This window comes from Sphaeramia orbicularis, chromosome 5 (assembly GCF_902148855.1).
Source record: "Sphaeramia orbicularis chromosome 5, fSphaOr1.1, whole genome shotgun sequence".
Lineage (NCBI taxonomy): Eukaryota > Metazoa > Chordata > Actinopteri > Kurtiformes > Apogonidae > Sphaeramia > Sphaeramia orbicularis.
The window spans coordinates 46,374,938-46,391,987 of NC_043961.1; the positions used below are offsets into that span (position 1 = coordinate 46,374,938).

At 38.1% G+C, this 17,050-nt stretch overlaps 1 protein-coding gene across 6 annotated transcripts in view; it reads right to left on the reverse strand.

The window, feature by feature from the left end:
- kif5ab (kinesin family member 5A, b) overlaps positions 1-17,050 on the reverse strand; it is a 142,079-nt gene that overhangs the window by 19,217 nt on the left and 105,812 nt on the right. For all 6 annotated transcript variants that reach the window (XM_030134310.1, XM_030134314.1, XM_030134311.1 and 3 more), the window contains exons 19-24: positions 16,423-16,532; positions 15,157-15,258; positions 14,575-14,635; positions 14,403-14,474; positions 10,027-10,131; positions 4,987-5,203 (exon numbers count right to left, since the gene is read on the reverse strand). In XM_030134310.1, coding sequence (XP_029990170.1) covers positions 4,987-5,203; positions 10,027-10,131; positions 14,403-14,474; positions 14,575-14,635; positions 15,157-15,258; positions 16,423-16,532 — 667 coding nt within the window. The remainder of the gene's footprint in view (positions 1-4,986; positions 5,204-10,026; positions 10,132-14,402; positions 14,475-14,574; positions 14,636-15,156; positions 15,259-16,422; positions 16,533-17,050) is intronic.

The window sequence follows — 17,050 nt, forward strand, 5'->3', positions numbered from 1 at the left end:
CTGTAAAAGTTGGGGTGTTTTACAAGATTCATACTTGTATTTCATTTCATTTTCACACTTCTTAGATCACCTTCTTGGCTCAGAACATCAGGGCTTTGTTGTGTGGAGCTAAATACTCTTGGCAGGGTCTCCAAATATAAACAGGTCTGAGCTGAATATCCAGACAAACATAATCCAGACGACTTCAGAGGATAAGGGGATAAAGAATACTGTTATCCTGTACTGAACAGGGAGACCAAGACCCACCACTGAATCCAGACTTCGTGGAGCATTTGCATTCCATTATATTTTCCTTTAGGGGTCTGGTTCAATGTTTCTCAGGGGACTCTGTAGATGCTGGGAGCATCTCTGTGTCCAGCACTGAGAAGTCACTCTTGGTATGAGGAACTTCACTTTATAGAGATAATTTACCAAACACTGCACATCTAATATGGTAGTTGGAATCAATCCTATGTATGGAATCCTCCTGGATAATGAAGGGGAGTGTTATCCAGGGTGATGGAGATACTAACAAGCCCCCAGTGGGTTTCTGTACAGATGGTGATGTTTGATGTATGTGCCAGTAAATGAGCGAGTCACATCATTGCAACTTCAAATCTTCAAACGCTCATGTTGGCAATAAGTAGGTAAGTTGGAGTGCAGTGACCAGGAGGAAACCACAACTTTTTACACAAATTTTTACCCTTGGGCCTTTGCAATTTGCACTTTGTTTTTACCTCCTTCCTATATTCATTTGTTTTTAATTTTAATGGCTCCAATTATGCGTGTGGATTTCTTATCCTTTCAAGTAATTTCTTACTATTTTTATCACTGTTGTGTATTTTAGTATGATTCTTTATCTGTGTCACAAATTAGATAAATGCATGAACACATGGTGTGCCTGATCAGAACCTGAGTGGTGAGCTGAGTTCTTACTGGACTTCTGTGTTAGCCATGGTTGGTCCATAAAACAATATGTTCAGACCCAGGATCCCAAAGGTCAGTGAATGATCTCACAGTCATGGCTTCACATTTTGGACACCCAGGTGAAGGAAACCAGAGGACTCTGTCAAGTGTTTCCCATCTAGTGGACAAACTGGATTGGTGAAGACCACTAGACAGTGGCAGCTTGTCAATAGAGAGCGCAAGGGCACCGCCCCACCTTAGGCTCGTTTCTGCGTTAAATAGTGAACGCACCTGTTAGCGCACAATTCATCGCAAATAGTGAGCTAACAATGGGTCACTGAATGCAGAGGCTTTTAACGAATGCAAAATCCGTTTCTACAGCCTGTCTACAGCCTGTCTGTCCATGGGAGTGGATCTTTCCTTCACTGTGGTTCTCCACAAGGTTTCTCTTTTCCCAATGGGTTTTATGGAGTATTTCCTTGCCGAGACGGAGGGTCTAAGGACGGGGGATGCCTGGGACATTGATGCATTTGCTCCATCGACTGTTTACTAACTGATTTCTTGACTGTGCTTATTTTCATTGTGTGTGCTTTTTTTGTTTGTTTTTTTTTTTATCAACACTTTTTTCAACAATTTCTGTGAAGCCCTGTGAGGCGACTTTGTTGTGATATTGGGCTCTATAAATAAAACTGAATTGCATTATTTTCACACATATATCGTGTACCCGGCTGGATGTCAAAGGATGACCCGAGTTATTCCGCACTGGTGACTTTATTAACAGAACTCTAAATGGTCACTGTTGGCTGTAACCATGGCAACAACAGGACAAACGGATTGTATAGAAAAACTGAACTCTACTCCATTTCCTCATCCACTCACTGATACTTCATTATACACACACACACACACACACACACACACGCATACACACACACACACACACACACACTCGCCAGCTCTACTCCCATGCTGCTCTCATTCATTCATTCATTCATTCATTCATTCATTCATTCATCTCTCAAAGCCACACACACTCTGTCCTTTGTTGTACTTGGTCCTGAAGTAATCTATAGCTATCCATACACTGATGCAGAGAATAAAATTAGCGAGCGGATCAATCCTCACACGGTAAATTCTTTTTTGTCTGTGCAAAATGTCCAGGGGAAAAATGTGATATCATCAAAGATATTGTCAAACTTCAATTAAAAATCTTCTTTTTCAAATGTAAATAATATTTCAAAGGAAATACATGACAAAAATACAGCAAAATGAAGTTACAAAGAATATATCCTCATTCTAACACAGACCTCTGAGGTCTGCATACACAGAACTCAATGAGCACAGACTTTTAACCAACTAGCCCAGAAACAGGATAGCGTGAAATGCATTAAATGGACGCATTTTGTGTTGCGCTGGGCTTAACGATTTAATGAGCGAGTGCAGAAACGAGCCCGTTTCACATGAAGATGAAGACGATAGGAACAACAACATGAATATCTAAATAAACAAGCTATACATGATAAGGCCTGTGACTATCGTGTATAATCTGTCCACATCCACAATATGTATTAATAAATTATATATACGTACATTAATATGTATATCAGCGGAAAGGTTGTACTACTAATACTACTAACTTTGATGCGGAAGACTGGGGTTTGAATCCTGGCAGGAGCAGTAACAATGATGTCATTTAGGCCATAGGCTTACTTCTGTTCTTTTAATGCCATGCTATCTACCTGCACTACCCTCTACCAGTTGATCGCCATCAACGTATTGGACACCCCTGGTCTAAATGCATTGTCCATATTATCAGTGGAAAAGGCACTTGTTAGGGACATGCCTGACTTTAACGATAGAGTCATGGAAAAATTTGTGTGCTTGAAGTATAGATGGGTGAAATTTCCATATAAAAAATAAATAACTGAAAACACATAAAGTGTATTTCTATTTTAAATTAAATTAATATTTTAAAATAGTGGTGAATGTGCTCTGGTATATCCTCGTGGTGATATGTGGTTATAGTGCATCTGAAACTGACTTGCATACTGCACGCCACCAAAAAATTATTTACCAAGCCACCACTGGTGCTGGACAGACCTATTAGACCTAAATGAGAAGGGTTTGGAAAGGCTGTTGACACACTCATATCACTTCCCACCTTATAAGAGAGGTGAGGACATGAAGTCCAAATGGGCCCTGTTCAAGACCTCTGCAGCTACATATAGCTGTGGTCAAAACATCATCCCATCTGCTCTCTTTATCAAAGTGAATCCTGAATCAGCATGGTAAAAATAAACAAGCAAATTTCTGCAAGATAACAATAAAGCTAAATAATAATGTATGTCTATAAATCTACTAGCCTGCATGTGGTCTTTCTTATATTGACTTGTTGAATGAAAAATCATCTGCCTACATTTATAATAGCATTTTAACACACAGATACACTTACTTTGACCTGATTTGGCTGCATTTCTCTTCCTGCTGAAGATTCAATTCACAGTTCACTGTTCACAGATTAGTTTTATCAAGGAGTCTGTGACTGAAGGAGCTAAAAATTAATCAATGATGTAACTACAGGCTGTGAAGATCTAATTTATACAAACTAATTACAGGTTTTGCTGCATTAACTTCACATTTGACAACAAATGTTTAAAGTCTTAAACATATCATTGTATTACACATTTGAGCCCTAAGATAAACATGTCCTGTCTCTCATGTTGATCATTTGTTTTCATGAATAGTTAGGTCGGTTGATGTTGCAGCTGCAGTGAATTGTGGGATGGCATTCTACCCTCTCTTTTCGTAAAGGATGGTCCAGTGTATCCCATGATAGAGGAGATACTAAAGGAAGCCCCCCTCCGTAGAGAATTTGGACAGCTCTTATCATGGCTGACACTGAGGTACTTCCAGGTCATTTCATTCATGTAGGACCTTTCCTTGGTGGTGGTGAGGTTGAAGAGGAAGCAGTTACAAAATGGTTGCAGTGGCTACAGAAGCAGAGGTAAAATATGTGGTTGGGCAGAAGTTGGAAGAGGCCATGGGGAGCCATTACTGACTGGCCTTAGAGAGGCTCTGGAAAACATTTAGGCAGCTCAGGAGGGTAAGGAGGAACACGGCCAGAGCTGAATTCGGCAGGGAGAGTGACACTCTGACCTTGACTGACCGTATTGTTGGGTGTTAGAAGGACTTAGAGGAACTCATGAACCTGTGGGACTTGCCTCCTATGTAGGACATAGAGCTGGAGGCTGTCAGGGGACTCTAAATCCATCTCCTGAGCTGAAGTCACTGTGATAGTTAAAAAAAAACTCAGTGGTGGCAGAGCTTTGGGAGTCGATGAGATTCGCCCAGAATTGCTGAAGGGTGAAACAGATTACCGGTTTGGAGAATGGATGGATGGATTTCATTTTTACAACATTTCCTACTGTAAATTCATGCCAATATTGAGTAGTTTGAATGTCCTGTAAAGTGCTATAAAGCTTTTTATTTATGCATTTGCTGTCTGACAACACTATTACAGTAAAATTCATACTGTCAGAGCGTTTGTATGTTGTATTTCAGCTGGCTGCAGAGCAAACTAGACATCACTGCTCCACTTTCCTCAAAATACAAAGGTACAATTTCTCTTTCTGACTTACACATTTCTTTGGCTTAAGCAGTGCTACTGGGAAATATTATTTTGGCCACAGGGATACACTGGCTGATGAATGTATGAAACAACAGTGATCTTTGAAACATGAGCTGGGCTTTTTGCAGGTGTTGTACCAGACAACCTATATTGTTTGCTTTGGTGAAAGCACTTGGGGAAATGTACTAAAGCAACTGAGAAAAACAGAACACTGCTCTCTATAAGTTAAATTAAAGGGCTTGTATACATGGAAAGTGCTTTGGCTGTGGGATGAATGGCCTGCTATATGTTGAAATTCTCTGATCAGGGGGATCAGTTTCCTAGAGATCACTGTGTAGGGCCTTTTTTATTGCCATTTTATCACTTAATCTGCTTACTGATCTGAACTGACACATACATCAGGAAACATGGTGTTCCTGTATTATACTCAATTGTTTCTGATGATCTTTCAAAGAGTGAGGAATGTATCTTACCTATCTGGGCAGCATGTGGACGTCTGAAAGGATTGCGGGCTCTCATCACATCTTTGATCCGCTCCACCTCCTGCTGGTAGCGGTGCCGGTCGTTCATGGCTCCTTCCTTCGCCTCCTTCAGTGCACTCTCAAGAGCCTTAACTCGCTCAGCTGTAGACCGCAGACGTTTCTCAAGCTTTGGAAGCTCGCAGCGAAGATCTGCATTGTCACGTACCAGCTGTTGGACACAAGTACAATCGCACAGTGTTGTCAAAAAACAGTGACTGAAGATGTAGCGTCTAAATATTCAAGAAAAAAGTTCTCAACATGTTTATGTTTGGCAAGAGAAAGACTTTTCATAACCTTTGGAACGTGGGAGGAAAGAATATTAATAAGATTTATTTTTGTGAATAATTATCTTGCAGATCATCTTATTTTGTTTTGGTAATATTGTATGTGTATTTGGATCATTTATGTTATTTTGTAATGGTAATTACACATATTATTTGGTTTTATCTTTATATTTCCTATCTTGATAAATGTGACAATTGGTGTAATGACTTGCCCTTGTGTTTGTTTTGATGTTCAACAATAAGATGAATGTGAAGGCTACTGATTTTTCTATTTCTCCTGGTATATTTTTTCTCCTGCACCTCTGTTCTAAAACACATCCTCCTGTTGTGCAGTGCATACAACAGCAGAACAATAAAATGACATATAACCTAGGGATTTGAAGTGCAGTGTTTCTGTCATTTAAAGGCGCTATCTTCAAGATAAATGCAGCAGAGTGTAACAGTGAAGTGTCAGGTGTGACTTGATGGGGAAAACTGTGTGTATAGATGGTATATCCTGGCTTATATCAACCAGAAGGCAGGCTTATTTTATAACAACAAACAATACTGAGCACCTGCACATCAGCCAATAACCTGAACACGGAACACAGGGTGGACGTCTGTGTTATTTTATCTGTCGTGTTTACTTTATACACTTATAAATGCAGAAGTCATGACCTAAGTAACTACACTATTAAAATCTCACACTATATTGCCAACAGGTTTAATGGAGAAGTACAGTGACAATTATTATTAGGGCTTTTTAGAAATAATTCTAAACACGTGTGGACTACTTAGAGCTTAAATTTCATTATCTCTGAGACTAGGGTGTTTGTGTCAACATAGTTTAGTATAATGCTTACCTGGATAGAGTGTGCATTGAATGTACTACTGTTTGTCAGATATACTAAAAAAAGGTCCCATGCTGTTAGAGCAGATTAAATAGAATGTTGGTACAGATGGACGTGATTTCATAAAATCCAGGTAAAAAGGGTGAGTGATGTTCATATCGATATTCGCCAATTTAGCTACAATCAGATTATGAAAACACAATAAAAGGCATTGGAGCAAGATCAGAAAATTTGTGTTATTAAGTGTTCACATTAACTTCAAATCTTAACAGAAACAAGAAAATTCTAATTTAAGATTGGAATTGGCATGCCTGATTTAGATGTGTTGTTTTTTGCAGACAAAGTGTTTTTTTTTGTTGTTGTTGTTTGTTGTGAATAAGTGCAATGGAAACACAATAACTGCATGTTTCAGCATGTGTAGAGTAATAACGACATTGAAATATTTACTGAATGTCACACCAGATGACATGTTAATACATCAATAATACATCTAAGGTGAAAACTTTACAGTGTCTTCATCATGCTATTCAATGGAAACACATTTTCTTTTGACAATTTTATGAAAATTTGATTTAGATTCACATTTCCTCATACAATTACCATGATGTTACCATGATGATTTGGAGAACATAAGTTGACAGTTTTTGCGGCAGACAACAACATATGTATTTCTGACAGTGACTCAGTGAGTTCATGTTGATCAAAAAGACAATCTTTTACCTGAAAGTCTTTGAGAACCTCATTAGACAAAGCATCGCAGCTTGGTTTGATAAGATCTAAGTGATTTTTAAGTCAAACGTGTCTAACTTATGACTGCATCCATCCTTGCAGCCTACCTACAAACATGGTGTACTACAGCATGTAAACAGATAAAAACCAGCCAATTTCAAGTACTTTATACCCAATACAGCTGCTGCCAGTAGGAAAGGGCTTTAGAAATAATATTTGAAGAGATGGAAAATCTCTTTTATCCCTACTTCAAAAAAAAAAAATGCGAATGTTAGCAGATGAAATAGGTCTGGAGTCTGTTTTTAGTCATTATTTTTTTTGTTGATTGTCCAGTCTCCAGTTGTAGTGTCTCTTTGCACGTTTCCTGAATTATTGTTTTTGTGCATTTAAAACAGCATATCTTTAGTCTCATAGCATAACTGCCTAAGTCATATTTTTGGCCAAATTGTGATATCTGTATAACTTTGCTCCCCTAACACTGCTGCTTAATTTTGCGTCATTGGCTGGAAAAAAAAATACTTTGGCAATTATGCCATCAGGCTAACACTGTTTTTTTTTACCTCCGCCAGGAGGTATTGTGATCACTTTGCTTTGTGTGTTTGCATGTTTGTTTGTTTGTGTGTTTGTTTGCGTGTTTGTTTGTTTGTTAACAAGATAATTCAAAAAGCTAAGGACGGATTTTCATGAAATTTTCAGGAAATATTGATACTGGCACAAGGAAGAAATGATTAAATTTTGGTGATGATTAGGGGGGGGGGGGGGGGGGGGGTGATCTGTCTGTGGTATGTTTATTTTCTAATTCATATTGCATCAGTAGAAGTCTGGGGAAGTAAAGTGAATCATCTCGAATCTGTTCTTTCCTTTTAATACAGTATTTCCACCAGTGACTACATGTTAATCATCTATTTACTGTGTAGTAGGAGGAGACAATATGCCCAGCATTATCTATCTATTATCTTTCACGGTAATGGTATGCGAAATGATTTAACATAACCATGCTGTTTGTCATTACATTTGATTATTACATTATTTTATTCTAAGTCTCCAGACAAATAATTCCTGTTGAGAATTAGTCCTTCCTTTGTGTGTCCCGTTTACTCCCCTCTGTGTTTGTTTGTGTTGCCTTCATGCAAATTTTCTCCCTGTATCCATGCTGTGTGGAAGAAAACAAAGCAACCAAATGACAAAGTATTTCTGTAAAGAGTGTGACTTCCAACACACGACTATAAGTGATAGAGAATAATATATAATTCTCAAACGATGTACTGTATATCGTCATATCATGCCCTATACTGTACAGCTCAAACTCTGTAACAAAAGGATTAAAAAAAAGAAAACTTGAACTGGGTTTTTTTCTTTATCCTGAATTTAAAACATTCTGGATAACATTTCCTTCACAGTTTGAGCTCCACTTTAGATTACAAAACAGATTGACAAATCATTTGTTATTGCCACTCACATGGGGAACATCTACACTTCAAGCACAGAGAATGCACTAGTATTTTTTTTATCTATAAAGACCTCAGCAGAAAATTACTCTTCTGCCTTTCAAATGTGCTTCATCTCAGATGTGCTCTATTGACTGGCTCCTGGTTCATGTTCCATGAGTTATGTCTAAGTTGAAAGACTGCTTTGAATTTTATTCATGGAAAATCAATGCACTGTACATTTTAGCTGGTTAGAAATGTGATGTGAAACGTCCTAGCAAGTGCAGATGTAGATGCACAAGTAAGAGGGGAAATTTCTATTCAGGTTCTATTTGTAATTGACTTGCATGACTATGTTTTACACAGCATTTTAACTATCTTAAATCCATCTGTTTCACACTTGATTTGTCTTAATTAAAATTTTCACCATGTTTTTCCTTTAGCTTATTGTATTTCTTATTTTGATTTTTTAAATCAATCCATGATTTCACGATTGAGTTTGTTTTAACAAAAAACTGCTGAAATCAGGTCTTGTTTACCTGGTTTGTTTATGCATATGCTCAGAAAGAGAACTGAATATACTGACAATTTTTAAAGCACTGCACATTTTTATCTGAGAAGCCGATAGGTGAATGTGAAAATTCAGTGACTGAGTATCTTCAAGAGAGATATGCTGCTGCAGCGTGATCATGCAAACTAATCCACACCCTGCAGAGAAACTTAGTATAAGAACTGAAGAAATGAGGAATCTAATCAAACAGCTGAGGATTTTTTAAAAAGATGGAGTCATTGTAAGAGAAAGGACAAAAAATGCAGTGCTTTCATTTAAGCTGAGTGCAATTTTACAGGATGAATCATGACACTGTCTTTATGAGCAGACATGTGGATAGACAGTCAGACATTAAATCTGTGCATGGGTAAAAGAAACACATACACAGCTTTCCATTGCCTGTGTTTGAGATTCTTATCACTTTCCACTGGGACTTTGCTGATTTATGACCATGACTTTACTCTTTCATTCCCACAGTATCAGCAGGTGGCGGACAGGATGGACTCTCCCAGCAGCCACTTTAGGATTGGTTTTCTGCCTGACAAACTGCTGCAGTGCAGCTCTCACCAATCTGCCAGTGAGAGAATACGTGCCAGTCTGCACAATGTTTAGCACATCAACGCTAGCTGTGGTCCATTTAGAAATATAAAAGGAAGACGTGAAGTGTGCAGGGCTGACTGTGTCAAAGCTGTCTAAACACAAGATTTTGTTTGAAAGTCTGTGCATCTGAAGGGACAAAAACTGAGCATGTTGCTGTGCACCTGCGTGACAATGAATTCATTTATGTTCATCAAATCTCACTAAATGTGTATTATGCTGCATGGCTTCCTTTCCTTGAAGGCTGTATGGTTTAACACCTCCTGCTGCTCTGTTTTCAAGGAGACTTTCATGTGAAGTTGCTGAGGTGGGATGATTGATGGTGCGAGTGTTTCTAGCCATAGGAGAGCAATGACAAACAACACACAGTGCTCTGTATTTTAATTCTGCTCTTTTTGTCCTCCTCACATCTTCTATCCAGCTATGACATTTCTGCATCACTGCTGTGCACATCAGGTTTCTAGAAGGAAGACGTGGATGACTCGCTCTGGTTTCTAAAGTGACTCTGGACAGATGAACTGTTATTTTCTTTCTTCTTGCCTCTAATTTAAAGTTTTATATCCTCTTGCTGTTACCTGTTTGTGTACTTTTGTAAGCTGCTCCAGGTTGTTTTCAAGAAAGGAAATCTTCTGTTTCTGGGTGATATAACCCCCACTATCATCAGGCTCCAGCTCTGCACTCTGTCAACAAAAACAATACATACAGTGAGATAGTTGAGCACAGCTTAACAAATATCAGCTCATTATAAATCATGCAAAAACACTGCTACTGACTGTGTATCATCAATCCACTGCTTTGCCTGGCTGGGTACAGACTATGTCAGTACTTAGTCTCTGTTTTGCATTTTTGTTTTGGAAAACCTCCCACATAAAACAATTACCTTTATGATTATGAAATATCTAGGCAGTATTCAGCTCCATATCTTGTCGATAAAACAAAAGATAAATTCAACCAAGTGCTATTACTTCTAAGCAGGGTTGTGGTACAGAAGATACTCCACTTTGGTCCACATAATTTCATCTATGCTATAGCCCTCTTTCTATATTTTTCATGAACCTAAGAATGTGAGCAGGGTGTGAAAAATGGCCCAAAGGAAACTGAATTCCTCTTTCATCTATTGTGTGTTTTCTAATGCATATCTTGGTTTATACATGTTCTTAGATATGCTTTTCTTGTTCACAGAAGCTGCTTTACTATGTATTTTGTGTTTGTCTCTGCATTTTTTTTTTTTTTTCCGCTGTTTTGGATGCTGCTGAATGGATGGAAGCTAAAGACAAACTTTCAGCAGGGAGGAGCAGTAAAGTGAAAGTTGAATCTTGAACACATGCCTCTCATACACATATATATCTCCTCAATTCAACACCAAGTACACCCAAATCATCCATATACACTCCATAGCAAGTGGCCCACCAATGTTGATATAATAACAATACTGTGGAGTACAAAATACCTGATAGCTAATCAATCTAATATCAACCCCTTTATAAGAGACTTTACTTCTTCACCAGAATCTGAATAGTTTCTGAAGTGAGAATCTACCATAAATAAACAAATTCTTATCACTATACAACAAAGCGTCAGTGTCTGCACTGTAAGTTTTATTGTGAAACTGAGAATAAATAGCACTGACATAAAAAAAAGGAATTAACAATGAAAATAAAAACCAAATCTGAAGTTACCATGTTCACAACTAAGGTCAGAAACGGCCATCAAGTATGTCAGATTCAGAAATGAAATGTAAAAAGGAACTTTCATCTTCTGAATCAAAAAGAAATTGACCAAATTGATAGGTAATGTCATGAAGCATGTGTGAGAAATCTTTTTTTTTTTTTTTTTTTTTTTACTTCAGAGAAATAACTTCCTTCCTAGGAAATGATAAAATGTGAAAAAGTCCAGACTACTGGAAAAAAAGTGTCCAAATCAGGCTCCAGATCTGGACTATCCATGATGGCTGAGACATGGGACAGACTTGTCTTATGTCTAACATCAAGTTGAAACATTCTGCAGTTATTGAGTTAAATGTACATATACATACATACATAAACAGCAAGATGATTCCAATACCCTTGTGTTGTTGACGGGCTATTCAAATGTATTTCAATTATTTACTTTCATTTTATTTAATCCTATTTAATTGTTTTAATTTAAGACCAAAGTCTAAATCAATAATTGTAGTGACACCTGGTGTTAGCCATAAGCTGCTATCAGAGCCAAGTTGAGCAGATAGTTTTTTAAGTCAGCCTATCTCTACTATATATGAGTTACTCTTGCAACAGAAGCAATTCTATAAAAAAAAAAGGAGTTGAATTGTTTTAATCTCTAATCTTTAACAATGCATTTCTTTCAGATTACAAAAGAGTCTGACAGACAAATAATTTGTTATTACCTCTCACATGGGAAATATCTACTCTCCAGGCACAGAGACGTGATATGCTCTGGTATCTTTCATCAATGAAATCCTCACTGGAAAACTAAATGACTACCTTTCATATCAGCTTCATTCACCAGATAAGACTGCACTTGACCCTTTTCTTATGGCTTATGGTAGAGATGGTGCTACAACCACTTTGCTACATAGATAGAGATAAACCCAATACCTGTGCTAGAATCTATATTTTCCATCTGCCTTTAACACAATACAAGCAGACAGCATTTATCAAATATGGTCCAGAGGGGCGTGAATCCGAGTTTGATTCATTGCTATGCCTTTTTTCTCACTAACAGAGATCAAATTGTAAAGGTTAAGAAAACCCTGAGGCCCACCAGGGATGTGTGAGATCAGGAATGCTTTTCACTTTTCATACTGATGATTGCTGTACAGATTCTGATGATACAGCTCTAAAGTGTGTTAGGTCTCTCCAGCAGACCCTAGGCTACACCAGTAAAGTCTGAACAAACTGGTACAGTGGAGTGATACTGCTCTGGAGATCAACACAGAGACAACAGAAGAAACTGCATTTGATTCACCATCTGACTTATGAATTTCCTGTTGCTATTTAGAAAGAAAAAAACTCCAGCAGGTCTTTTCATACAAATAATTAGGTGTAAAAATAGAACATCTGTTATTTGTGAATGTTAAACTGAATTTGTCAGCAAAAAGACTAAAACTATTATAAGGGGATATAAGGACAAGGGGATCAATTATTCTTTTGTTTTTCACTTTTGTGATAACTAGACTCATCTGCAGCAGACCTTAAACTGTGTTCATTCATTCCACTCTCCTCTTTCATAAATTCAATACAAGCATTAGTACAAAACCACTGCATTTGCTTTAAGCCATTTTGTTTGTAATACATGTCACCATATATAGTGTACCTGTTCAGTTTTTTAAGCATTAGTACGACATATTGTAAAATTGTATTATCCGTATTTATGTTCTTACTGTTGATAGATACTTTTTTTTAAAAATATATGGATGTAAATACAGTAAATAATACTCTCTTTTTAATGCTTTTATGGGTCATTATATAACTACATTATTTGTTTCTTTGCTTGTGTGTTTTTTTTTTACTATTTTATCTGCCTGTAATACTGTCTCTTGGCTCCTGGTTCTCAGTTGGCCTACCTGGTTAAGTAAGCAAGTCATTCAGTCAGTCAGTCAGTCAGTCAGTCAGTCAGTCAGTCAGTCAGTCAGTCAGTCAGTCAGTCAAACAATCAGTAGGTGACAGTATTGTCCATGGCAGACAAGTCTGTCCTCTCAAGGCAGAAATGCTCCATTATGCAAAAATCTGCTACATTTTGATAAACTCTGAAAAAGTCTTATAATATATTGACACTGGAAATGATCTGAGCCCTGCTGTGTTCAAAACAATGAACACAAAGTGTTAGCTTCAAAGGTACAATACCTACTTCCAGGTTTTAATAAGATTACACAAAAGCACTCTTATGTTTTATTGAGTCCTGAAATTAAATATGGAGCTCAATCATAGATCAAGTGTACACTGAAGTGCCTTCAATATTACACTATGTTAAGTGAGGTATAATATTCAGTGAGATGCTGATTATTCCAAAGCAAAGGGTAATGCGGCCTCACTGTAAAGGGGGAACTTGCTGTGCTTTATCTCACTTCGCAGATGATTTAAAGAGGAAACAGCTTGTTAATAGCTTGACAAAAAAGGGATATAAAAACAATTTGATTGTTCTGGTTGACTTTAATGGTTTGGCTAAATAAAATACTGCATTAGCCTAGCCAAAAATAAGCTCCACACTAATATTTGACTGGATCGCTTTCAGGTCCAATTACAATATGCATTCATTGTGACATCTTTTCAATATCCTTAAGCATTCTCACAACATTTACCTCATTATTTTTTAGGACCCATAACATTAATGAACCTAGACCTGACCAACTGAATCAACCCCACATCATAACACTGCCCAGACAGACTTGTACTATAGGCACTAGGCATGATGGGTAATCACTTAATCTGCCTCTTTTATCACCCTGATGCACCCATCACTGCGGAACAGGGTCAATCTGAACTCATCAGACCACATGACACATGCTCTCTATCAAAGTGATGGTTGTTTAAGAAATGAGAAGCTACTCACTGTATCAGGTAGGGTTAAAGACCTTGTTGCAGTTGAAACAATCATTGCTACAATTATCCAATGAAAAGATGTGAACTATTTGCTGAATTAAATCCAGGCTGAGATTTTTTGACTTGACTGTGTACATATAGCATAGAACCAGTGTCTTATATAGAAGCTGTCAATAACAGAACCAATAATTCTACTAAGCTGTATACTAAATGTATTATGTTCTCTGTTTATCCAAAATCTGTCTTTATGTGATCTCCATTAAACACAGCTGCTGCTGCTGCTGCTAAAAAAACAATCCATAAACCCAGTCCCTTCATCATCAGTGCCATTTGCACTGCTACCACATAGAACCACTCATACCATAGTGTGAGAGGTTCTATATGTGAGTGGTGAGTGGTGTTTGGTTTACTTTTCGAACTCTGGTCGTAAGGTCTTGAACGAACAGCTTGCGTAGGTTGTGCAGGGTGTGGAGCTCACGAGCCTACAGTACAGAGAGGAAATAGTGCAGTTAAGAGAGCATTTAAGTGGATCAGTCGCCACTCAGAGAGCCAAGTGAATTGTGACAGTAAGTAATGACTTACAACAGTCTCTTCCAGCCCTTTGAGGTCCTGCTTTGACTGCTCATGTCGCTCATGTAGAAATCTGAAGATGAAAAAAATAGAAGGAATAATTTTATTATATATATATATATATATATATATACACACACACACACACACACAGATATGCAAATGAATACCACCCCCATGAATAAAGAACACAAGTAGCATGGACCAGTTGCCCCATTGTTATCCATCTGCCTTCATATGATGCAATCAGCTGTAAAGGTCAGCACAGGAGGCCTATTAGCAGCCAGCTGCTTCTTTATAACAAAACTCCTTAATGGAGATTCAAAGAGAGACAGACAGCAGCAGAGAGAAAGAAAGAAATTAAGGGTTAAAAGGGATAACTTGAAGCTAATTATAGCCAGGAACATACTGTGCAAAGAAGTAATTGTTAGAGCTGAGGAGCAGAAACACGGACAAAGGGATGAGGAATGTTAAGAGATGGAAGATGTGAATCAAACGAGGCAGCTCGCCCCCAGGCCTCCATATGGGGAAATACTGAGGCATTTGAAAGCTGGCCAGGACCATAGGACAGGACTGTAAAGTAGAGAGACTCACGTCAGTTCCTCCAGCTGTCGACTCTTGTGATGTTCCCGGCTACGGAGACATTCAAAGTCACTGTGCAGTTGTTCCAACTCCAGCCGTTGTTTCTGGTTACAGCTGAAAAAAAAGAGCATCAGGTCACTCCACGGTTGCAGAAAGTTACAATACAGACATGAGCTTAAGGCACCCACTGAAGGTTGCATTTCTTTTGCCAAAGAAAGAACACTTTAAAAGGGATCATTTACCATTCATTTATTTTAAATGATGAATTTGCTCTTATAAAACAATGCTTGCTGTACTACATTCATCTGTTGTTTTTGAAGAAGCTTAAGGGAGCAAACAAGTGGGAGTATTTTTCATACTTTTGATGTTACAGAGCCTTTAGGTGGAGAAAACTAGTATCAGGATCAGGATTAATTTTATTGTCCCATATGGGAAATTTGTTTTGGACAACAGTGTTATGCATTGCTGCATTCATATTTGGACACATAAAGTAACAAAACATGGTACATACATTAATACAACTAAACAGGAAAGACATAACAATCCCTACTTGTACAAACTGTATGAAAGAGTTATGATTTAGTGAACAGGACATTTCCATCAAAAGGGCAGGATGGTAAGTTCAATCAAATATGGAACCAGGAGGTAAACTAATTAATAGTTTCCCACTTAAGGCCAATGTCTGTGTACTATAAATTTGTATCATTAGACATTTAGTTAATTAAGACAGAGTTATGTTAAACTTTGTTTGCATGTCATGTGGTGAGTTAAGTTGTACAAGTTGAAAAGTCCTAAAAGAGCATCTACAGAGTTGACTGGCTTGTATTTCAGACTTTTTCTTTTGCTGACATAAAACTGTCTATAGTCATCCACTTTCAAGCTGATTATCCAGATCACACAGTGCCAGAAGACAAGTAAAAGAGCCAAAATGTCTTTTCATTCAATTCTGCTCAGATGCTTCTTGAATTCCCAGACGCTCCCAGGCCAGCTGGGACATGTACTTAAGTCCCTGAAGTGTGTGTGTCCTGCGGACTGCTCCCAATTAGTTATATCTGATGTATATCTTCCAAATCCCTCAGTTTTAGCATTTCCACACAGGTCATGACTGTAAGACTTAATTGTAAGTTTACGCTGAGTGGATGTGACATACACTATTTAGAGTCTGGTGAGAGTGCTTCTGTACTGACTTTTTAAATTATATACTTTGATACCAGTTAAGAACTTCTTGAGGCGTGACTCTAAGTCTTCAAAAGTGCAGAATTACTGTGGAGCACTGACTCAGTTAAGTCGTCGATGGTCTTCTCCTTCTCATTGATTTCATCTCGCAGGCGGCCAAGCTGTTTACTGTGCGCCTCACGGTGTGACTCCATCTGCTGCTCCAGAGCCCTCTGAGGAATGGGCAACAAGAGGGGTAAGAGACAAGCATATGTAATGAGAGAGGAGATAGCGGTGGCAAACGAGAGGACAACAAAATGTGTAAATAATGACAGGAGAGTATTACACACACCACTGCACAAATGGACATGCAACAACAATTCAGAATAGAAAATGGCGCGGACCATGCAGTGCCATTGAGAATGAAGTGAGCTAATGAAGCATGAATGTGTCTCACACCTATTCTGACATACTCAGACATGAACACATAAACATTTACAACTACATGCAGAGAGGCTGCAAACTGCTAAGGAGTGTTTGGCAGCAAAGAACTGCACGTCACTGGTGCTCTTTGAATGTGCACGGCTGTAAACAAGGCAAAGCTGGCACCAGCCCCAGGGCCTGAAGATTCCAGTTTCACTGTGTGTTGGTTGTTTTTGTGGTGATTCTATTGCTTGAAAATTATCTCCCTAAAGTAGAATAACAGCTGGGTACTACGTTATTGCATAATCTTCTGTCTCTAGAGGTGTCT